The sequence below is a fragment of the Lynx canadensis genome, chromosome A1 (genome assembly GCF_007474595.2).
Source record: "Lynx canadensis isolate LIC74 chromosome A1, mLynCan4.pri.v2, whole genome shotgun sequence".
In the NCBI taxonomy this organism is placed as follows: Eukaryota; Metazoa; Chordata; class Mammalia; order Carnivora; family Felidae; genus Lynx; species Lynx canadensis.
The window spans coordinates 116349920-116373302 of NC_044303.2; the positions used below are offsets into that span (position 1 = coordinate 116349920).

The window sequence follows — 23383 nt, forward strand, 5'->3', positions numbered from 1 at the left end:
CCTAGGGTTTGTGGATGTTGGGAACAAAAGAAAGGTACTCTAATTGGGAGGAAGAAAACCATGTTGGGCTCTGAACATGTTGGGTTAGATGGAGGTGTCAAGACGTCAATGAGACATTCCAGTGGAGATGGTCAGGTAAGCAGCTGCATACCCCTGGACCTTAGAGGAGAGGTTGGGCTGGATATAGCGCCATGGAAAGCACTGGCATGTTGGTGGTAATAGGAGCTGTGGGCGTGAATGAGATCAAGGTGGGTAGGGAAAAGAGGTGGCAGTGGAGGACTGAGCTTTAAGGAAAACTAGCTTGGACCTATAGGTGTTGAAACCTACAAAGGAGTCAGATATGGAAAACCAGGAGAATGGGGTGTCCTTGAAGTAGAGAAGAATGTGTATTAAGAGAAAGGAAGTGATGAGTTACCATCAAATGTTGCTGGAAGGTCCGGTAAGGTAAGAATTCACGGATGTCCAGGGTACCTGTGGTGGCTCAGTCAGTTGAGTGTCCAGCTCTTGAACTTGGCTCAAGTCATGATCCCAGAGATGTGCGACTGAGCCCCTTGCCAGGCTCTGTGCTGAGTGTGGAGCCTGCTTGAGATTCTTAATCTCTTTCTCTCTCTCCCCCCTCCACCTCTGCCCATTTCCCCCCACTGGCATGTTCTCTCTCCAAAAAAAAAAAAAAACAAAACAAAACAAAAACCCACTTGGACTTAGTCACACTATTGTCACTGAGGGGTGGGGTGGGTTTCTCTCTAGTTCCTATTCTTTGAAGGACACCAACAAGGAAAGACAGGACTGCTAGGACCAGCGAACAGGGTTCCTTGGGTATGGAGGAAGGTGGATATTTGTGTAGGCCTGAAAAAGAGGAGTCCAGAGGTGCAAAGAACCAGGTGGGGCATGAAGGCTTGGAACCCCAGCCACACTGGAAGCAGTAAAATTTCATGCAGTAAGACATCAAGTTCTAGAAATGCCAGGCACCATGTAAGCAGGTCAGGCTACTGACAGAGGAAACCTTGCTCCTCAAGCAAATTGGGGTGTTTGTCAGAGGGTCCAACACATAGATAACCAAGCATATGACATCCATGCTTCAGGGAGGCCCTTCTTTTCTAATACAGATCTTTTTTTTTTTTTTCATTGCCTCCCAAGTTTGAGGAATCTAATACAGATCTTTTCAAAAGAAACGTTACAAGCAATTCTAGTATGGAAAATAGAATCTGTGCAATTGCTATTGAGGCAAGGAGGCACTTCCTGCCTTTTTATGGGATCCCAAGGACCTGAGGAATAGATTTGAAAGCCTTTGGTCTTTCCAGGTTTTCCAGTGTATTTGGCAAAGGGAGATTCAGTTTGGGTGGGTTTTGCCCTGGAATGTCCCTCTGCGATACTGCCTTGCAAATAAAATCATCAGTGTGTAACTGCTAGTATATTTGTTAAGTTCTGGTGGGTACTTGATTTAAGGATAGCATTCCATTGTATAGAGATACGATTTTATTCACCTCTTGATGGACATTTGGGTTATTTCCACTTTTTGGTAATTGCAAATTTATGTACAGGTTTTTGTATGAACATAAGATTTCATTTCTCTAAGGTAAATACCTACAAATGGAATTTCTGGATCATATGATTAAGTGTATGTTTAACTTTAAACTGCTACAGTTTTTGTGTGACCGGGTTTTCTTTTCTCAAAGGTGAATAACCAGCAGTGGAATTTCTGGATCATATGATTAAGTGTATGTTTAACTTTAAACAGCTACTATTTTTCAGAGTGGCTGTATCATTTTGCATTTCCATCAGCAATAACTGACAGTTCGAGTTGCTCTGTAGCCTAGCCAGTACTTGATGGTGTATTTTTTTTTTAAGCCATTCTCATAGGTGTATAGTGGTATTTCATTGTGGCTTTAATTTGCATTTGTTAAAAGGCTAATGATGTTTTCATGTACTTAAATGCCCTCCTTCTATCCTCTTTGGTGAAGTATTGGAGTCCTTTGGCCACTTCTAAATGGAGCTGTTTTATTACTGTGGAGTGTTTTTCGAGAGTCTTTAGATAAAGTAAATACAAGTCTTCTGTGGGATTGTATTTGCAAGTATTTTTTCCCCAGTCTGTGGCTCGTCTTTTCATCCCCTCAAGTGTCTTCCACAGAGAAAAAGGCTTTAATTTTGATGAAATCCAATTTTTCATTTTTTCTTCTTTTGTAGAGCATGCTTTTGGCATCAGGTCTGAGAAGTCTCCCTATCCCTGGTCATGAAGATTGTCTTCTGTTTTCTTCTAGTGTTTGGTTTTATGTTTTACATTTAGATCTGTGATCCATTTTGGATTCTTACATAAAATGTGAGGTTTAAAATGTTTTTCATGCTAGTTTTTTCATCATTTGTTTGAAAAGACTGTCCTTTCTCCATTGAATTGCTTTTCCATATTTGTCATAAATTGGCCATGTTTATGTGGGTCTGTTACTGTCCTCTCTCCTGTTCCCTTGATCTTTGTGTCATTCCCTTTGCCAATACCCTGTCTTGACTACTGTAGCTTGATATTCAACCTTAAGATAGTCTAACTCCTCCAACTTTGTCAAAATTGTTTTAGTTATTCTAGTTCTTTGGCCTTTCTACAAATTTTAGAATCAGTTTAAAAAAGGTGTGATGGGATTTTTTTTTTTTTTTATTACAATTGCATTAAATCTTTAGATCGTTACAGGGCCTGATGAGTATTTAAATGAGATTGCATGGGGTGGCTTGGGTAGCTAAGTGTGTGACTCTTGATTTCACTTGAGGTCATGATCTCACACAGTTTGATAGATGGAGCCCCACATCCAACTCTTGTGCTCACAGCTTGGAGCCTGCTTGGGATGCTCTCTCTCAAAATAAACTTAAAAAAAAATTTTTTAAAGGATATTGCTTGCTCTTAGGTGCTATATAACCTTTAATGACATAAGGCAGCCTCGTCCTTCATTAGCTGTGTGGTGATTATTCCAGAGTTAAAAGCCCTGGGTTATGATTGATTATAGTAGTGTCTTCTGAAGTCTGGCAGTAAATGAGGTGTGGTCTACATAATAGTGGATAGGAATGGCTAGGAAAAGACAACCAGAACATTGAAGGGCTTGGGCAGGTCAGCCATCATTCACAACTTGATCTTTGTAGACCTCTTCCCCTGTTCATGCCCATGGTTCTCCTGGTCTGAGGCAGTGGTACAGACTTTTAGCGGAAGAGTGGGGTACCAAGGAATCAGCTGTTGCTTGTGTTGTCATCCTGTTTACTCCTTCCCATTAGAGACCTTCAGTCCCTCAGTTTCTTGGCTGTCTTCAGAAAAAAGAAAAACTCAGGCTTCCCAACTCCTAGTCTTTTAAATGTGTACATCCTTTCCTCCTTGACCATTGTTTCATATTGTTTCATATCCTGTTCTTCTGTGGACCTTTGTGTCTCCATTGTCTTAATGACAGCCACAAACTCCTCCTATCTAACAGGCAAATGCTCAAATGTACTAATGAAATGTTTCCAAATATTGCACCCTCTCTGGTCTCTGAGGGGTCTTAACAGCTGAGGTGTTAGTGTTCTGCCTCCCTAGCCCCCAGGCATATACACAGCCCCTTGCCTCTTCTCTGGCCATTTCCCCTTTTCTTTGAGCAGCTGTGCTTTGCAGTGACTGCCAGCGTCCCTGCTTTTGTCTTCCTGTGATGACTTGGGGAGACACACACACACACACACACACATACATACATACATACATACATACATACATACATCCCAATGTGAATGTGGATTGGTTGGAGGAGCCCTTGCTTGCACAGAGACCCAGAATAAGAAAACCTAGATTTCCGGTGATTTCTTCCATAGGACGTCATCTTATTGTGGCTCCTACGTAAGTCCTCTTCCCTCTTTAGCTTGATGCCAGGCCCTGGGCCAAGCACTTTATTTGCTTATGTTTTTGTCAGAAAACCTAGACTCTTAGATACTACTGCCCCCTCCCTCATTTTGCAAGTGAGAAGACTGGGACGCAGAGAACACAACCAGTCAGCGGCAGCTTCAGGATTGGAACTTGGTCATTGCCCCTCTGGAACCCATGTACACAGCCACTGTCCTTAGAGAACAGTCATCTCTCCTTGCCCACCCTCTGGAAGCACCTCCCTCTGCGCCAGCACACCCGCTTGCTGCCTGCCTGCCTGGGGAATGCAAACTCAAGTGTGAAGAAGGTCCCTGAAATTCACTCTGCCTCCTAGTCAGTCAACTGCTGACCACGTCGTTCTGAAGTAGTGGACTCAACTATCTTGGGGACACACTCTGGAACAGGGCAAGGACTAGATCTTGCTCTCCCAACACAGACCGTGGATTTTTGAGGGAGAGCAGGGCCCAAAGAAAGGCCTTTCACCCCTCCATACACAGCCACATTTCAGGTCACTTGGAGCCAGGCTTTCTATCTGATTTGAAGTGAGCCTAACTGATACGCAAAGGAGGCAGGAAGGCCGGGGGAGAGGCCATGACCTGCCTTTCATTCATTCTGTGACCTCAGTCAAGTTACTTCCCTTCTTTGAGCTCAGCATTCTTTTGCCACAAAATAACTGGCCAACCTGATCCCCAAGGATCAGTGGCCCCAGCAGGTCCAGCCCAAGGATAAGGCCACAGGAGGTGGTGGCACTGCAGTCCTACTTGTCAGACGGGCACAATGTGTCCAAATGTGGTTGTTTTTGTGGTTTATGGAAAAAAATTTTCAGGTCTGTGGTTTATGCGACTGATAGGGAGGTGGACAGGGCTAGTATGCTGGCCTGGTGACTGAGCCACAGGGGGTTGGGGGCTTGGAGGACTGGGGCTCCTTAGACCCTTGTCACTCAGAAGGTTCCATCTTGGTTTTGTCTAGCCACTGCTTCCTTCACAGGATGGTGGCAAGTGCACTTCTGAGATCTCCAAACACCAGCCTTCATGGAGGTCAGCAGGCTCTCTCACCTTGTACCAATCCACATACACACCTGGCACTCGATGCCTAAAGAATGATGGATGATGGGCTTCATGGGCACTTGGATGGCAGTCAGTAGCTACATGGGTGGGTGGGTGAACTGGTTGCAGTTGTCTCCCATACCAAAGCACCTGGCGTGGGTATCCTGGAAGACTTAATTTCACAGACAGGGCTGCCAGAACTAGAGGCGCAGGAGGAGGAGGAGGCGTGAGGAGCAGAGTGGGCCAAGAGGCCTGGGGACGTCATGAGCTTAGCCCCGCAAAGACAGCTGCTATTGCAGAGCATAAGCCAGGTCTGGCCGTACCAGACCCACATCCTGCCTGTGGAGGAAGACGAAAGTAGGCATTTTCCCAACCTTTCCTGCTTTTAACCTTGACACGCCAATGAAAACTGTACCCCCTCATTTGCCTTCACCATTTCTAATCACCCTTCACCCGTCACCATTCCCCTCAGCATACGTACCTGGGCTCTGAGAGCAGGTGGCACAGTGGTAGTGCCTTTGAGACATCTTTTCTCACCCGTGCATCCGTGTGCCAAGTAATAAATAATCTTGCTGCACATGCACATCCAAGGATAGGTGAAATGAGTCCTCAGCAAATTGTGTGCTTTCCTCTCTGCTGCTTACAAGGAACAGGATCCATCCTATGGCTATCTTGAGATTTTTGCTCATTGCTAAATTGCTTAAAGATTTTGGTGTGAGCAGTAGGAGGGCTCTTCTGGCATCGTCTGATACCTCCTGGGAGACTGGCTGCCTTCTGTTGGTCTAGATTCTCAAGATTGGGCAAGGACAGCTGAGTACAGACTACAGGCTTCCTGCCTCTGGCAAAGCCACCATCTCTGCTGAGGGCACTTCCTGGAAGCTCCAGTGGCCATGGTAGTCTCAGTGATTGAGGAGCAGTCCTGGGTGTCCATCAGTGATGTGGGCTGTGAGGCCAGGGGGCAGCCTTCTAGTTGCTGGAGTGTTAAAAGGCCCAGACATGAGAACTCTCTGGGAGACCCCAGTCTTTTTGTATGCTTCTCCTTATGATCTCTCCCAGGTTGGGACTGTTGACAGATGCACACACAAAAAGGGAGGGCCTAATAAGACTGTATCACCAATTCAAAGCACTTGATTAATCATTTAAAATGTCTGGGCTGTGCCAAGAGAAGGTTTCAGATTCCAGGACAGGGGTGATTGAGGAATTGGAGCCTTTAGCTGAGAAGGCCTCTGCTCAAATTTCTTGCAGGTGTTCTCTGCCCTGGCCCTTCTGCCTGGCGCTCCACATGCCCACTGCTGCCCAGAAGTAGGTTTCTGAGTAGCACGTGAATGGCCCCACGAGGCTTGTACAATACAGTAGTCCCAAACTTGGGACTGCTGGTTGGCGAGTCTGGTGACTCTGGAAAAGACCCCAGGGCTTGGTGGGCAGGTTGTTGGACATGGGGGGCTGCAGGCATGCTTCCAAGTGTCTTCCATCTGTCTTCAACTGCTTCCGGCACCGAGTCAAGAAAGGTTGGTGGGAGACTTTCCTAGAAGCTACTCAGCTCCTTCCAAAGACACCCTGCACCCAAGACTAACCTAGGCCTTTCTGACATATTCTGGGTCTTGGGGTCACACCTGTGTGCATGTACACCCCTCCCTGCACATTCCACCAACCCCCTTCACTACCATCAAGCACACAGCACTTCTGCACTTGGATTCAGGTGGCAAAGCTCTGAGTAGCTGCTCCTCATTGAGGGTCATTGCCAAAGGGCTATCTGGGAGTAAGAGAAGCTGGTGAGGGGAACCCCTAGGGCTAGGGCAGAGGTAGGAGTTTGGTGGCATTGGCAGGGAGATACCAAATGCAAGTGGGGAGGGTTGGCCTTTTGGCTGAGGTGAATATAAGCCAGTCCATAAGGCCCTGCCTGCATCCATCAGAAAAAGGTAGAGCCCAGCCCCTGGCCCCAGGCTGGCCCCAGGGCAGGCATATGATCTGTAAGAAGCAGCTCAATCTGAGCGGCACCTACAGGCACCAGAACCTGCCTCCCAACCTGAGCAGACTGCTGAACTGCCTGGAAGGGCAATGTTCCAGTTGGTCCAGGAGTTGCAGAGACGGTACAGTTTCTCTGTACTGTTCCTCCAGCTTCCTCTAATGTTTAACATCTTGTGTAACCATGGTGCTGCCCCCTTTTTATACCCTGCTTGCCAATAGAGGCCAGTTGCCAGGGGGGTATGAACACCTGTGTTGGAATCGTCTTTGACACAGCTCCTGCCTGGTGACCAACACTGTCAGTGATGCTTCAGTGCACACAAGTCCCCTGGCTTCAAGTACCCAGGGAGTTGGGCAGAGTGGGCTGCATACTAGCTGGCCAGTCATCCGGGGCAGTGTAGGAGCTCCTGGGCAGATGGATCCACTGAGGGGCAGAGTAGGGGAAGAGCACTAAGGCCCCCTGGGTGGGGTGGGATGGTCCTGGGGCTGACTGGGCCATGCTGCTCAGTGCAGGAGGCAGCCTCTGGACATGCAGGACCTCACACCCGCCATGTAGGTAGGGCATCTAGGAAGATACAGTTGTATGCCATTCCTGGACCACATGGGGGAGGGGTGCCAGGAGGAGCTGTGAGGCCTCAAGGGCTTTCTCCTGGGCCACTCCAACCTCCAGACCTACTCTCCACACCCTTTTCCTCCCCCTACTTTTCCAATAGTTTGGGGTCAGAGGTTCTGTCATCAGCTAATGGCAAAGAGAAGGTCAAAAGGGCTTTGGAAGACTTGGTAATCCAGGGAATAACTGACAGGGATTCTAACGTATGCACCAGCACCAACTGCCCCACCTGAGGTTGACACAGCCCTTTGGTTTGAAGTGTTCTGTCCTGTAGCCAGATTGATTTCTTCCCTCTATAAACACTGTGAGTATTGCCCCAGGTTTTGGAGCTTGTCATATGAAAGAAGGCTTGGCAAGGACAAACTTGACTAAACTGAAGGAGAAAGGTGTTAGAGGAAGCAAGTCCGGGACATTTATTTCCCTGATGAAGCTCTGTGGTAAAACAGGAGTAGGCACAGGGCCAAGGAAAAGCAGTGAGGAAGACAGGTGTCCCAATACCTGTATCACAGGTTTGTGAACACTGAGTGGTACTGTATACAGAAGGCCCTTGGCACAGGTCCCAGCACAATTGTGATCTCAACAAATGGTAGTTTAAGAGAGGCTGCAGGACCTCTCACATGGCAACTGGGCTGGGTCTCAGGACTGCATTAAGCAGACTGGTTGTAACATTGGCAGGAGAGAGGGTCCTTCTGTCCCCAGGCAGCAGAGCCAGCCCTCCAGCAGGGACAATAAATGGTAAGGAATTATTCCAGGGTGTCTGCACCTAGTTGTGTTGTTTCCCTGTCGGAAGCTGCCCACTGCAGGATCAGGGGAGGCCGGGGACTTGGGTCAGGTCATCTAGGCAGACAGCAGGTGAAAGCCGTTGCCTAGGACTTTCCTGCCGAGGTGACCCCCTGGTCCGGACTGCCCAGGCCTTTCATGGGTGGGGTGGGCTCTGACTGGTTGTGAAGACCGTCCTCGAGCCCATTCAGTCCTGTGCTTATCCTGGCTTGCCAGAGGCCTGGGTTCAGACCCTGTGCCTGCCTGAGGTGATAATGTGTGCTTGAACAAGAGACTTTTCTAAGCCTTGTGTTTCTTACCGGTGAAATAGGAATGATGGTATTATCTATAGTCAGGTACTACTGTTAAGACTAAATCAGGTAATGCACCTTATAAATGGGCTGTCTTCTCTTTCACTAGGCTTTCCCCGGGGCTGGGTGTTGTCTGCCAGACCTTAGAACAGTGTTGCTTGTGTTGCTGAGCCAGGTCAGATGAAAGCAGCTGACCTGAAAGTTGTGCCACAGGAGAAAGAGAGGCCTGTGGATGGCACCGCCTCAATGGGACAGCTTGGAAAAGCTCAGTACTGGGGCTCCTGGGTGCCTCAGTCAGTTAGGCATCTGACTCTTGATTTCAGTTCAGGTCATGATCTCATGGTTTGGGAGTTCGAGCCCCGCATCCAGCTCTGTGCTACCAGCTTGGGATTCTCTCTCCCTCTCTCTCAAAATAAACAAACATTAAAAAAAACAAAACAAAAAAAAAACTCACTACTGACCTGGAGTATTGTAGCTACTATGCCAGGCTCCAAGGAGAGGACTGGCCAAGAGAGGAGGCATAAAAATAGATAAACAAAAATAGAACTGAAAGAAGATTGCCAAAGGACCAACTTAATTTGTAAGATTCATTAACTTTGAAAAAGTTTAAAATCCTCACTGCTTATAAATGAGTTTTGCGGTGGCTGCGGTTTTGAGATTTTCCTACAAGTGGCCACAGATCCTCTGAGGCCAAGGCTGACCATCAGCCATCTTAAGTATGTGCTTACAGGAAGAGAGGGTGATGTCGGCTACAAGTCTGCTGACTGGTAAAGGGTGGTTGGGGTCCTTCAAGACCTGTGAGTTTGTTTAGCATGCAAATTTCTTAATAGAGCACTGAGCCCTGACAGGGCTCAGATTTCCAACCCCATTCTGAGAAAATCCCTCACACTTGACCAGGTCTTTACCCCTGCCTCCTCCTGCTCTGTGTGAAAGTTAAGAGGCTGGGGGACATTCTGATAGCACTGCCCAGGTTTGAGAGATGAGGATTCTGGGTTATTCTTTTAAGGCCTGCAGTTCCTTTTTAGGTGATTTTTTGGGGAAATGGCGTAGCCATATCTTAGGCACAGGACATAGTGCTGCCTGGTTTATAAACCGAGCAGGGTTAGCCAACTCTGGCTGGACAGTAATGGACACTTCTTATTGCTCTGGCTGCCTTGCTGTGAGGCCACTTTGTTGGTTCCCTAGTACCTGTCCCTACGGGGATAAAAGTCTTTATGAAGAGGAGACAAAGTAGCTGAGGAACTAAGCCACCCTTCCTCCAGTCATCTGGTCTGGTCAGCACTGGCTCTGTAGGGCTTGTGCCAGTTCAGTCTCACCCTCTCTCTACTTCCCCTCCAGTGTATGTGGTGGAAGACCAAAGACGAGATGACCTGGGCCCATCCACCTGCCTCACAGCCTGCTGGACTGCACTCTGTTGCTGCTGTCTCTGGGACATGCTCACTTGACCTGACCAGCCCTCCGGTCCTGCCAGCTCTGCCACCGCCTTCAACAGGTGTGCCTGCCCCATCTCTTCTGATTGCTGAAATAAATGAAAATGACTAGCTCTGCACAGACATTTCTACCTTCAACACAGTGGGATTCTAGATTATTAGCAGGGGTTGCACTGCTGTTTAATTCAGTGACTTTATCTTTTTAATGTTCAAAATGCATTTCTTATTGGCCTTTCACAAATGTGCTAAATGACTTTTATTTTTTTGGCCAAAGGCTTAGTTATAAAATATATATTTATAATTTTAAAATTATACATTCAAGGTAGTGACATGATGTAATCACAATGATTTCTCTGCTGACACCCTGTATGTTTCAATAAATTGGTCTAAACCTCGACCATCTGAATTATTCCAGACAGGATACAAGCCCTGGGTTTGTACCCCAGGAGGGGTCTATTTGCCTTTTTATTCCACTGTGGGTAGGTGCTATTAGGAAGACAGGTTCTCACCAGGCTAGCATTTTCTCCCTGGTCCTGCTCAAGAGATAAGCTCACCAAACTGTTATGTGCTTGTACCCAGAGCCTAGGAAAAGGACCTCTCGGTAACTATGGGCTGCTCCATAGGCCTTCTTTTCTGCTGTCACACGCCTCCCTCTACACACACACCCACACCCATCTCAGCTTTGGCCACAGGGTGGCGCTGAGCCGCCATAACAGCAAGTCAATATCCGTCAGCTGGCCCTGAGAGGCTACAGCTGACAGATCTCGGCCTGCCCACCTGCACTCTGAAGCAGTGGCAGTGAGGTGCTCATAAATATTTAACTACCAGTTGTCTTTAAAACCATATTTTGTCCATCACCTGATTACTGTGGAGTAAATGATCCCACAATAGCTGATTTCAAGCTACCAACTTGATGTGGAGTTGGGAAGAAAAGCGCAGGAATACACCAATTTCCATCATCCAGCTGCGATAGACTGTTAACCTCAGAAACAGATAATGGCCAGATTTAGTAATTAGGAAGGGACAAGTCTGAATATTTATTACCCTTGTTTTAAATAGGATTACATATTTACATAACTTGATTTTTAATAATTGGCTCTCCAGAGCCAGTACAAGCCAGCTCCAGCACACCACTGCCCCTAAGCCTCTAGGAGGCCTTAGGATTGTACTGTCCACCGGAAGACAGCCTGACTGCATTTTCGTATGGAACATGTGGGAGGAAACAGGGAAGGAATCTTTAGGCAGAATGCCACCAAGGTTCACTTAAATTCAGTTATACCCTGGTCTCCCTTCTTCCTGATCTGCATGGAAGCTGAGAAGTAGGATTTACTCAAAGGAACAGAAAGGAAAAAAAAGAACCAGGAAAGGCTTCAATGCGAAAGGAACAGAGCCAATGCTCTGGAGGGGGACAGGTCAGGGAGGAGCCGAGGTTGAAAGCCTCTGGCCCTCAGTTCTCAAGAAAGGCAGACTTAGAGTGGGTGGGGGGAACAGATGCCTTTTATTGGTCTAACCAGCGTAACTAGTAGGTTTGGGCAGAGCTCCCCTATCTGTCCTGGCCCCCATCTTTCCTGGGTGTTCGTGACTCACGCCAGGGGAGAAGAATGTCGGGCAGGGGTGGCAGGCAGAGCCAGGATCGAAAAGGGGATCAGGGTGAAGTAGAAAACACAGGGTTACCAGATCACTCAAATACAAAGTCCATCAGGGCAGAAGAGAGGATGTTTCCCCACATGGGCCCCTCTGCCCTTGCCAGGAGTAGAAGGGGGCAGGAAGCTTTCACTAGAGGTTTCCTACTGTGCCCTTCGTGCCATCAGCATCTCCCGGATGTTGTCCTCAGCTTCCTTCACACTCCGCTCCAGGTAGGATTTTTTCTGCTGCAGTATGACAAAGAAACCAGGGTTAGGGGGTATGGGCCAGGCTGGCAGATGCAGCGTTTCTGCCCAATGGTAATGGCTTCTCCTCTGTGAACAGTGACTTCCACTAGCATGTTGTCTCCTGGGGGCCTGGTACAAACACACCTGCCCAGAGTGCTCCCCTCATCCCGCCCACAGACATGAGGGAGGGAGGGGCAAGTTATTTGGTGCAGGAAGCAGAAATGCTCAGTGGAAGGCAGCTGCACTCTTCCCCCAGAAGGAAGTGAACTCAAAACAGGCGTCTCAGTACATGAAGTTATACCAGACAGACAAAGGCCAGGAAATTCCAGGACAAAGCTCCGGCCGCATAACAGACTGTCTCTCAAGGTTTTCCATAGCTCAGGCCAGGCGCCTGTAGCTGCCACTGCTGCAGAATGGACTGGGCACCCTCCATTCTGTCCAGTCAGAGGGCAGGCTGCACGAGTGCTAAGTTGTATCACACGTCTCATTGAGGCAGATGAGTCAGGATGAAATCTGCTTTTCTAATGAAACCGCTGCCTGCCAGGAATCCAGGACAGTGACACACTGAGTAAAACAGACCTTTTGGACGTTCATCTCCCTACCCCATCTGGGTCCTAAATTAAAAATCTCAACTTAGACAAAGAACTTAAACTACTTTCAGGAGCCACATCTGGGCCAGGATTACAAAAGATTAGTCAAAGGAAATGATGTCTGTACATTATTTGCCCTGTGGTCACCCCAAAAATATGGTGGCTTCACCACTGGTCCCTCCCCTGGGGACATACTTGTGGTTGCATTCTCACTTGACATGAAATGAGGCTCCCTTTTTCAGAAATACTCAAAATAATCCCCTAAGGGTGCATGTGACTAAGCCACACTGGAGTCAGTAATGCAAAGCCCTGACCCAGACAGCTTAGATGCATCCAGTGCCCTTCTCTCATTCACCCCTACACCCTAGCAGCTGTGGATTCACTTTGACCGTTCAAGTGCCCATATGACCTGGGAAAGACTGAGCCAGAGAACAAGTGAGCAGCCTGGCCTGACAGGCCTTCTTTGGGAACTGATGCCCAACCAAACCACCGCGGCAGGAAAATCAAAATGAAGGCCTCTGGGGCTTGAGGCCTTCACCATTAAAATCTCTGATGCCCCTCTACATATCCTTCTAACTTCTCCCACTCTCTGTCCAGATATTTATTAAATGCAACAGGGGACTTTTTCCTATAGGTTCCAATGCTGTGGCATCTTTATCAGTTCTTATCTGAGCCTCTAATTCCCGTCTGGCTTCTCCTAACTTGAAATCTCCTGAAGGCTAGAAAGAGCCATATCTCTCTACTCCTCTCTCATTTGTCCAACTTGCACACCATTCATTCCTTACCAAACAACAGGAGCTCCATAAAACTCACAGTGGCCACAGATGTATGCTGGTGCTAAGGAATTTATTATCAGTGTGATATCAGAATGGGAACTCAAAGTTCCTTTGATAAACAATCCCTAGACTTTACATGTGGTGACTTAAAGAGGGAAATACTAATAACTCCTGACACACCACTGAAGAATGTACACGTACTGGGTGTTGCACAGAAGGGGAGCAGGAGCTAAATAGTGAGGGCCATGTACCATCTGGGCACCTTCCCAGCCCTGTGGAAATCTAAGGAAAAGGCCAGTGGGGCAAGTGGGGTTGTGCTCCCACAGCATCAGCTGATGCCCAGGGACCCATCAGGTCTGCTGCATTCTATCTCCATCAACTCGCTGCCCAGCTGGCAAAACTAAACTTGGAACATCAGCCAGAACTTTTCTACCTACTGTACAGCCCTCTGGACAAATTCAGGTTAAAATTCTTATCTTTAAAATTCATCATTCTATGTCTCTTCCTTCTATCTTCCACTTACAGTTCTATGATTTTTTTTTCAGGATTTTTACCACTTTATAACCTAAAGTCTTCAAGTTTCAAAAAAATAACGCAAAATAAACTTGTCTATGTTGAAATCTTTAATTACGTAAATAAACTTTTTGCACATTAAATTTTTTATTTCGGGGGCACCTGGGTGGCTCTGTATGTTAAGTGTCTGACTCTTGGTTTCGGCTCAGGTCATGATCTCATGGCTCGTAGGATCAAGGCCCATGAGGATCCTACGGGATCCTGATCCTAGGATCAGGATCGGGTTGTGCACTGACAGCAAGAGCCTGCTAGGGACTGACTCTCTCTCTCTCTCTCTCTCTCTCTCTCTCTCTCACTCTCTCTCTCTCTCTCTCTGCCCCTCCCCTGCTCATGCTCATGTTCGCTCACTTGCTCTCTCAAAATAAAACTTATTTTAAGAATTTAAAAAATAAATACAATTTTTATTTCATCCTACCAGATGGGTCACCCCTAACACAGAGGGAACTGTTTTCTAACTTTTTCAGTAGTTTCTGTCTCATCCTTAAAGATACCTAAGCCAAGAAGACCTTCACAATCAAACCTGAATCAGAGTATGTGATGTGTGTTGAATTGTCTCACAAAAAGATACATTAAAGCCCTAACCCCCAGGACCCATGGATGTGGCCTTATTTGGAAATAGGGTCTTTGCAGGGATAACCACATTAAAATGAGGTCATACTGAATTAGGGTGGGCCCTAAATCCAATAATTAGTGTCCTTATAAGGCCACATGAAGACAAAAGGGACACAGACCGAATGCCATTCCTTGATGGAGGCAGAAAGGAAAGGATGTATCTATAACCCAAGAAGGGTCGGCAACAGAAGCTATGAAGAGGAAGGAAAGATTCTTCTCCAGAGGCTTCAGAAGGAGGGTGACCCCACACCACCTTGATTTTGGACTTCTAGCTTCCAGAACTTGTGAGAGAATAATTTTCTATTGTTTTAAACCACCCAGTTTATGGGGCGCCTGGGTGGCTCAGTCAGTTAAGCCTGTGACTCTTAGTTTAGGCTCAGATCATGATCTCACGGTTTGTGGGTTCAGGCCCTGCACTGGGCTCTGTGCTGACAGTGCAGAGCCTGCTTTGAATTTGCTATCTGTTCCTCCCCACTCATGTGCACACTCACTCTCTAAATAAATAAACTTTAAAAAATAAACCACCCAGTTTGTAGTAATTTGTGAAGAAGCCCCAGGAAACCATGAAATGAGGGATGCCCCAGAGAACAAGTCTACCCAAAGTTCTTATGTACTCACACCTTCTGACCACACTGAATCATAGAGGCCTGGGTAAGAATTTCTAAAAGTATGTCGGGACCTGTACTTCTCCCAAAAAAATTGTGGTAGAAATGATCCAAATAAAAATGAGACAGAAAGGACGCAAAACCTTAAGGAAACTGATTAAGTCAAAAATTTTTCTTTCTTAAATTTCTACACCTTCTTCCTAAAACTCACCAAACCAGAAATTTTGTGGACCCCAGTCTCCCCCACTTCTATAGATGACAACTCCATTCTTGCAAATGCTCAAAACCTTTGGTGTCACCTTTGAATCTTCCTTCTTTCACATCTGACATCAACCAACAAATCCTATGAGCACTATCTCAAAATGTATCCATAATCTGACCTTAATAAATAACCTCCTAAGTGGTCTCCCAAGTTGATTTTGAGAGAGAGTGCGCACAACCATACACGCGTGAGCAGGGAAGGGATGGGGGGGGGTGGTGCGGATCTTAAGCAGACTCCACGCTCAGCTCGGAGCCCAGTGTGGGGTCCGATCTCATAAACCACAAGATCGTGACCTAAACCTAAATCAAGAGTTAACTATGCCCCCCTTCTGCCTTCTGATCCTCTTCAGTTTCTTCACACAGTGCTGAGTCCTCTTTTAATGCTCCAATGGCTTCCTATTTCAAAGTAGAAGGCAAAGCCCTTTTGAAAAGCCATGTTTAGACTTGTTCTCAGCAGACTCTGACCTCAACTCCCTCTCACCCACTCAGCTCCAGCAACACTGGCCTCCACCTCTGACTACGCACTGCCCCTCCAACCCACCACCATGCTCCTGCTTGGCGTTTGCCCTTTGGCTCCGTTAGGAACACTCTTCCCCAAATATCCACAGCACTTGCTCACTTACTTCCTTCAGCCCTTTCTCAAATGCTTCTTGCTGTGACTACACAGCAGCTCCACGCTCCCTATTCTCACCCTGATTTGCATGCACAGCCTGTTACCACTGGAAGAAGCAGTATTTGTGGGTCTTCCCTTACAAGAAAGGAATGTCCATGATCATGGGCAAGACTCTGTTCTGTTCACTGCTATAATCCCAGTGTCTAGAAAAATGGCTGCTACAAGACAGGAACTCAATACTTGTTGAAAAAAGTACATTTATTATCGGAAATGAGTACTTACTGATTTACTTATATACACACTGCTGCTTTGTAGTTCTCCCTCACAACTTGGAATGAGGATCACTAACAGAGCAAGCAAAGGTAAAAACTGACCATCTCCTTCAAGATGGTTTTCAGTTTGGGGCACTGCCTTCTAACCTCTGCCCCTAGGTATACACAGGTCTAAAACTCAACCCTCCCTGATGTCCATGGGAAAATCAAAGGCTTGGCTTCCATAAACAGAACAGGTCCTAAGGTTCAGGCCCCTTGATCAAACCAACCTGTGAAACTGTGAAACAAGCTATCCCAATTTCCCATGTCCTGGAGTTGGAAATCCTTGAGAAAATGCTCTGAGACTGGCCTGGGCTGCCAGGAGCTCCAGGGGAATTATGACTGCTGTGTAAACTTCCAGAGGCCTTTTAAACCCACACCTTCCAGCAGGAGTCCCAGGAACGCATCTGCTGCAGCATTTTTGTGTGTTGCTGAGCAATCTCCCTCAGAACCTTTACCCTAGGAAACTCTCTAGTGGAATCAAACCACAGAGCCCTGGATGCAGCGACATTCTTGTGGGCCTTGTTCTGGAGTGAAATTCTGAGATTTCCTGTGGGGCTCAGCATGGCCAGGGAAATGACACTGCTTGAGGTACTACTCATCGGCCTGAGGCTCTCCTTTCTGGGAGTCAGGCTGAGGGGCTAGTGTTCTAGTCACATCCTCCCATGAAAGAAAGAGGCTCAAGTCTCTAGAACTTTTCTGACCTCACAGAATCTCTCAGAAAGACTCCTGAAGTAATTCAACTTCTGATGCTTTATCTCTATACTTTTTTCCTCAGAACTTTTGTCCCCCCCCCCCCTTCTCTAATATTTTTCCTATTTGTCATTTCTTAGGGCATAGAAAGTAGTTTTCCCCTCTCATCCTCCATTTCCCCATTTGTAAAATGATTTGGACAGTATCAGTATCTGCACTCCCCCATCATTATTCTTTAGTCACAAAACGTTTTCTTCAAATGACCTCTTAAGACAAAACAACACAGGTAAAACAGAGCTGGGGGAAGAATAGGGGGTTATGGTGGATAAAAGCAGACCTTCTAGCTTGTCCCCAGACTCCAATCCAGTACAGGATCAGTAGAAAGGGCCATCTTGATCCCCCCCTCACACCCCTGATGTTCTAGGGAATCTGTGTTCAGAGACCTTCTGCTCTGAATCCCATGTTTCAGATCCTGAATTTGACCTACCCTGGCCAAACACTTCTCCCTTATGTTGAATCCATAGCTTCCAGCTTGTGCAGACCATTGCTAACTTCAAGCTCTACTGTTAATCTAAAAGCATGAAGCAAAGGCTACCTTCTCACTGTTGTTCCCATGACTTCCAAATTAAAAACTCAGAGCCTCACTGATTCTCATGTTCTATCAGTGTGCAGAACTCTAAAACAGCCAGAGGGTACCAGCTGCCCACACAGGGGAAGTTTAGCAAGAGGCCAAAAATTCACCAAAGACTGAGAAGGCATGTCTTAGCAGATGGGAGAGTACACTGTGATGAAGGCAGAGAAACAAAAGGAGGAAGAGAAAATAAGAAAGCAACGTGGAGGCACAATCAGAGAAGTCAGGAAGGGAATTGAGACAGAGACAGATGGGCAGGGCTACAGCAAGCAGAAGCAGGGCAGAGCTCTGAAAGTGCAAGTGAATGGGTAAAGAGCACTCACCAGAAGCAGGCCAGACAGGCCAAGTCTGACCGGCAACCGAAAGCTAAGAGACAACTAACTGGTCCACAGACACGAGTCTATTTATGAACTCATGAGGTGCATCTACTTTACCATCAAGGACACAACTAGGCTATAAGGGACCTTCTGAACTAGAACATAAGGCTGGGAGACCAGCTCAAAGATGAGAAAGTAATTGTAGGCATGGAGCAGAATATAAGAGAAATCTAAGAAACAGTCACTGTCTCTGTGTCTTTTAGAAACAGCTTTCAAAACCTCTTTCAAAGGTTCCTCTGCTAAAAGACTTGTTTCAGCTGAGCACTGACCTTGTTTTTCTCCCAGGTGTTCTCTTAACCTGCAAAGAGACTCTGACACTGCTACTGAACAGGGTCAGACTCCCAAATCCTACCTGTAATCACATGCTCAATCTGCCCAAGTCAAACCTCTACGTTACTCAACACCTTATGGCAGAAATACAACGGGGGTGGGAGTAAGGTTTATTCTTTCCTTCAAACAACAGTGGTTGGCCCCTAGGTCTCCCTGGAGTTTAGGTGATCTCTACCAGTGTTGCCCTCCCTAACACATCAGCTTCAATTAAGTCCCAGAGAAAGCCAAGCCCATCAGACAACCCAGGAAAGAAAGTAGAAACTCCTAGGTAAACAGAGCCAGGGGGCAACTATTCCAGTGCACATGGTGCTGATGAGGCCACATTCAAAGAATCATTACATTTTGGGGCATCAGACTTAAAAGGGATGAGACATGCCAGTAAATCATGTCAAGTGGCTCAGAAAAGATTAAGAGGAGAAAGAACCTGCCCATGGCCTTAAACATCTAAAGCAATGGCTCTTAAAATGTGGTCCCTGGAATTTTTCCAGCATCAGCAACTCCTGAGAACCTGTTAGAAATGCACAATCTCAGGCCCCACCCGAGACCCACTGAATCAGAAATTCTAGGGATGGAGCCCAGCAATCTGTGTTTTCACTGCTCTCCAGGTGATTCTGAGGCACTTTGAAGTTTGAGAACCACTGTTCCAAAGTGAGTCAGCAGAGGGCCAAAGATACAGTATCTCAGGCTCTGTGAGGATGTTTCTGTCACAACAACTCTGCCGTCACAGCATAAAAGCTGCCACAGACGATGTGTATACTAAGGAGTGCACCGAAAATGAACGATAGCTGTGTTCTAAACACACAAACACAAGCAGCAACGTGGGTCTGGCTAGCCAGGCTATAGTCTGTCAACTCTGTTCTTAAAAAATAGTCTTAACTGAATCCAGCAGGTAGAGATTTCAGAGATTTTTAACTTTCAAGAAAAGCTGATAAAAGCCCAAATGTCCAACTATCCATCCTTCTGATTCATTCATTCACTCATTCAACCCAATGCCAAACCCTCTTTTTTCCTCCCAAACTCTGGTCCTTGAAATTTGTGGCAGCATGCCTTACCATCCTCCCGTAACTCCTTGTTGCCGGAGTCTACAAGATACTGGGAACTGTCCCTCATTCGCTGATGGCTCATGGTCTTCCCATCCACCACTGCTGCACCACTCAAAGTGACTCCAACAAAAATGTAGATGATCCATTCAATACCGTGCTCTCCTCTGCCCTCACAGTCTTTACTTCACCCCACCTCAGCCACCCACCCCACAGTCATACGCTCGAGACCATGTCAACACCACTAACTGCGCCACCTCAAAATTTCATTTTTACCACTGCTACTTCATATTTTTCCAAGTCACTCTGATAACTCTCAACTCTGGCATGTCTTCAACCTCATCCCGATGACAAGGTTTTCATTACATATTATGCTTCCATGGCCTTTTCCCTCTTACTCAGCTAAGCTTCCACAGTGCACCATTTATATTTAACCCCTTATAAATACTTTTTCTCCTCCACTCTGCTCTCCCTCTGTTGCACTTGCCTGGCAAAATGCCAGCCCAAGTTAAACCCATCTGCCTACTCCACGCTTATACCTAAATGCTGCTAGAGAAGAACACTTAAATGTGCTGGTTTCACTTTAAATTCAGGACCATGAATCTCAAATGGGCACAACACTGACCCAGTATTCTGTTAAACTAAGTTCACTTGTGTGCTCTCCAAAATAGCTACTCCACACTTTATTCTTGTTTCCTCAAATCTCCTATACTACCTCCTCCCTGCCCCCTCCTTTCCAAGTCACTGAGAAAATACAAGCAATCTGAGGAGAATTCTCTCTTCTTCCCACTACCACATCTTCCACCTGACCCACACTGATACATATACTCTCTTCTTACCCTGTTGTTAAAATGGATAGTGTCCCTGCTTCTGTCAAAACGCAACCCTTCCACTCGGGTGTTGGTTCCATCTCTACTCACCTCAAAACTTTCACTGCTGCAGTCAGCCTTTTTCCTCCTTTCTAATTTTCCATTTCCCTTTCTCTGAAAGATCTTTATTGTTGAGGCAAATCACTTTAATTTTTTTTTTAATGTTTATTTTTGAGAAAGAGCAGACGAGCAGGGGAGGAGCAGAAAGAGGGAGATAGAGAATCAGAAGCAGGCTCTGCGCTTTAGTGTAAAGCCGGACGTGGGGCTCAAACCCACAAACCTACAAGATCATGGCCTGAGTCAAAGTCAGAAGCTTAACCAACTAAGCCACCCAGTGGCAGATGATTTAAGACAAATCACTTTAAAAACCCTTTCTTGTCCTCACATTCCCTGTAGGTATTGTCCCCTTTCTTTCCTTCCCTTCTTAGCAAAATTTCTTGAACCAATTGTTTTTAGTAGCTCCCCACTTTCTTACCTCCCATATGCTCCCCAGATATCTCCAATTACTATTGGGGTTATTTTTTATAGAGCAGAGGAATCTGTTACAATCTTCTTGTAACTCTGTGACTCTGTGGGCCTAATACTCTACAAGTCTTCCAAATGAGCAAATAAAATATGTTTTACTATTTCAGTTTATCTTATTTTGTCCTTGTTTTACAAAACCAAGAGAATCCAACTCACAGTGTTTACAGTGGAGTTTGGCCTGTAGGCATGATAAAGGGGTAGGTGGAAAAGGGTGCGCCCTCTCAGAGAGGAAGTAAGGGCAACTCCTTGCATTCTTGGACGTGGAGGTGCACCTGACTCAACTGTGAGGGCAAGACTAGCAGTGAGATATGTGAGCAAACACCTGAAGTCACCTCAGCACTACTCTCTGCTCCAAGCAAATAAAGAATTTCAGTTTCCTTACAATTCAACAAAAAGATGGACCCAATTAAAAAATGGGCAAAGGACTTGAACAGACATTTCTTCAAAAAAGATATGGGGGGGGGGCGCGCCTGAGTGGCTCAGTCAGTTGGGCGTCCGACTTCGGCTCAGGTCATGATCTCACAGTTGGTGGGTTCGAGCCCCGTGTCAGGCTCTGTGCTGACAGCTCAGAGCTTGAGGCCTCCTTCAAATTCTCTGTCTCCTCCTCTCTCTGCCCCTCCCATGCTCATGCTCTGTCTCACTCTGTCTCTCAATAATAAATAAACGTAAAAAAAAAAAAATTTAAAAAAAAGATATATGAGGAGCACCTGGGTGGCTCAGTCAGTTAAACGTCCGACCTCAGCTCGGGTCATGATCTCGCAGTTCGTGAGTTCGAGCCCCGCATCGGGCTCTGTGCTGACAGCTTAGAACCTGGAGCCTGCTTCGGATTCTGTGTCTCGCTCTCTCTCTCTGCCCCTCCCCTGCTCATGCTCTGTCTCTCTCTGTCTCAAAAATAAATAAAACATTAAAAAAAATTAAAAAAAAAGATATATGAATGACCAATAAGCACATGAAGAGATATTCAACCTCATCAGTCCTTAGGAAAATGCAAGTAAAAACCATGATGAGATACCAATTTTAATGTTTTGGGGGGGGGGGGCGCAGAGAGAGAGGGAGACACAGAATCTGAAGCAGACTCCAGGCTCTGAACTGTCAGCACAGGGCCTGATGTGGGGTTCGAACTCACAAACTGTGAGATCATGACCTAAGCAGAAGTCAGATGCTTAACCAACTGAGCCACCCAGGCACCCCAATGAGATACCACTTTACACCTACTAGGATAACTCTAATCAAAACCAGAAAACAGATGCTGGCAAAGATGTAGAGATATTAGAACTTGCATATACTGCTGGTGGGAATGTAAAATGATGCAGCGGCTGTAGGAAACAGTTTGGCAGTTTCTTAAGAAGTTAAAAGATAAAACTGCCACATGACCTAGCAATTCCACTCCTAGGCATGTACTCAAGAGAAATGAAAACAGGTATTCAAACAAAAATATTCACAATAGCCCAAAAGTGGAAACAACCCAAGAGTCCATCAGTTGAAAAAATGTGACACCCATACAAGGGAATACTGTGCAGCCGTCAAAAGGAATGAAGATGTGAACCTTGAAAACATGGAGTGGCAGCACCTGGGTGGCTCAGTCAGTTAACCGTTCGAGTCTTGATTTTGGCTCAGGTCATGATCTCCTCATGATCTCACCGTTGTGGGTTCAAGCACCGCCTAAGGCCCTGCACTGACAGTGCCAAGCCTGCTTGGGATTTTCTCTCTCTCTCTCTCTCTCTCTCTCTCTGTCCCTCCCTGGCTCATGCTTTCTCTCTCTAAATAAATAAATAAACAAGAAAGAAAAAAAAGGGGCACCTGGGTGACTCAGTCGGTTGAGCTTCTGACTTCAGCTCAAGTCATGATCTCACGGTCCGTGAGTTCGAGCCCTGCGTTGGGCTCTGTGCTGACAGTTCGGAGCCTGCTTCAGATTCTGTGTTTCCCCCTCTCTCTGACCCTCCCCCGTTCACACTCTGTCTCTCTCTGTCTCAAATAAACAAACATTTTAAAAAAAGAAAAGAGAAAAAGGAAAAGATCGAGCTAAGTGGGAAAAGGCAAATACTGAAAGCCACATGCTGTGTGATCCATTTATATGAACATCCAGAATAGGCAAATCTATACAGACAGACAACAGATTAAACTCCCCAAGTGCTGAGGGAGACGGGAAAAGGACGACTACTTAATGGATAAGAGGTTTCTTTTGGAGGTGATGAAAATATTCTGGAATCAGACAGTGGGCATGGTTGCCCAACACTGTGCATTTTATGTTATGTGAACTTTATTTCAATTAAAACTAAAAATTCCTAGTCTTCTCAAAATGCTATTCCACAAAGAGAAAAAACAGGACACTGTATTTAAAAACAGGCATGGCAGGATGCTTGAGTGGCTCAGTCAGTTGAGCATCCAACTCAATTTTGGCTCAGGTCAAGATCCCAGGGTTGTGGGACTGAATGCCAGATAAAGCTCCACACTGAGTGTGGACCCTGCTTAAGATCTCTCTCTCACTCCCTCTCCCTACCTCTCTCTGCCCTTGTCCCTCACTCACACGCATTCTCCCTCTCTAAAATAAAAATTACCAAAAAACAAAAACAAAAATGAAAAACAACAAAGAAAACAAAAAACAGGCATGGTAAGGCAAGTTCCTAATGAACTACTGTCACAGCAAATCAGTATTTACTCCACACAAAAACTCAGAGTAAAACTCACAGTAACACACACAAACTGAGCACGGTAAAATACAC

The 23383-nt window shown here is 46.3% G+C and overlaps 1 protein-coding gene across 1 annotated transcript in view; it reads right to left on the reverse strand.

Moving 5' to 3' along the window:
- Positions 1-10996: 10996 nt before the first annotated feature.
- PFDN1 (prefoldin subunit 1) overlaps positions 10997-23383 on the reverse strand; it is a 71388-nt gene continuing 59001 nt past the window's right edge. The window contains exon 4 of the mRNA XM_030319603.1: positions 10997-11854. Coding sequence (XP_030175463.1) covers positions 11771-11854 — 84 coding nt within the window. The 3' untranslated portion in view covers positions 10997-11770. The remainder of the gene's footprint in view (positions 11855-23383) is intronic.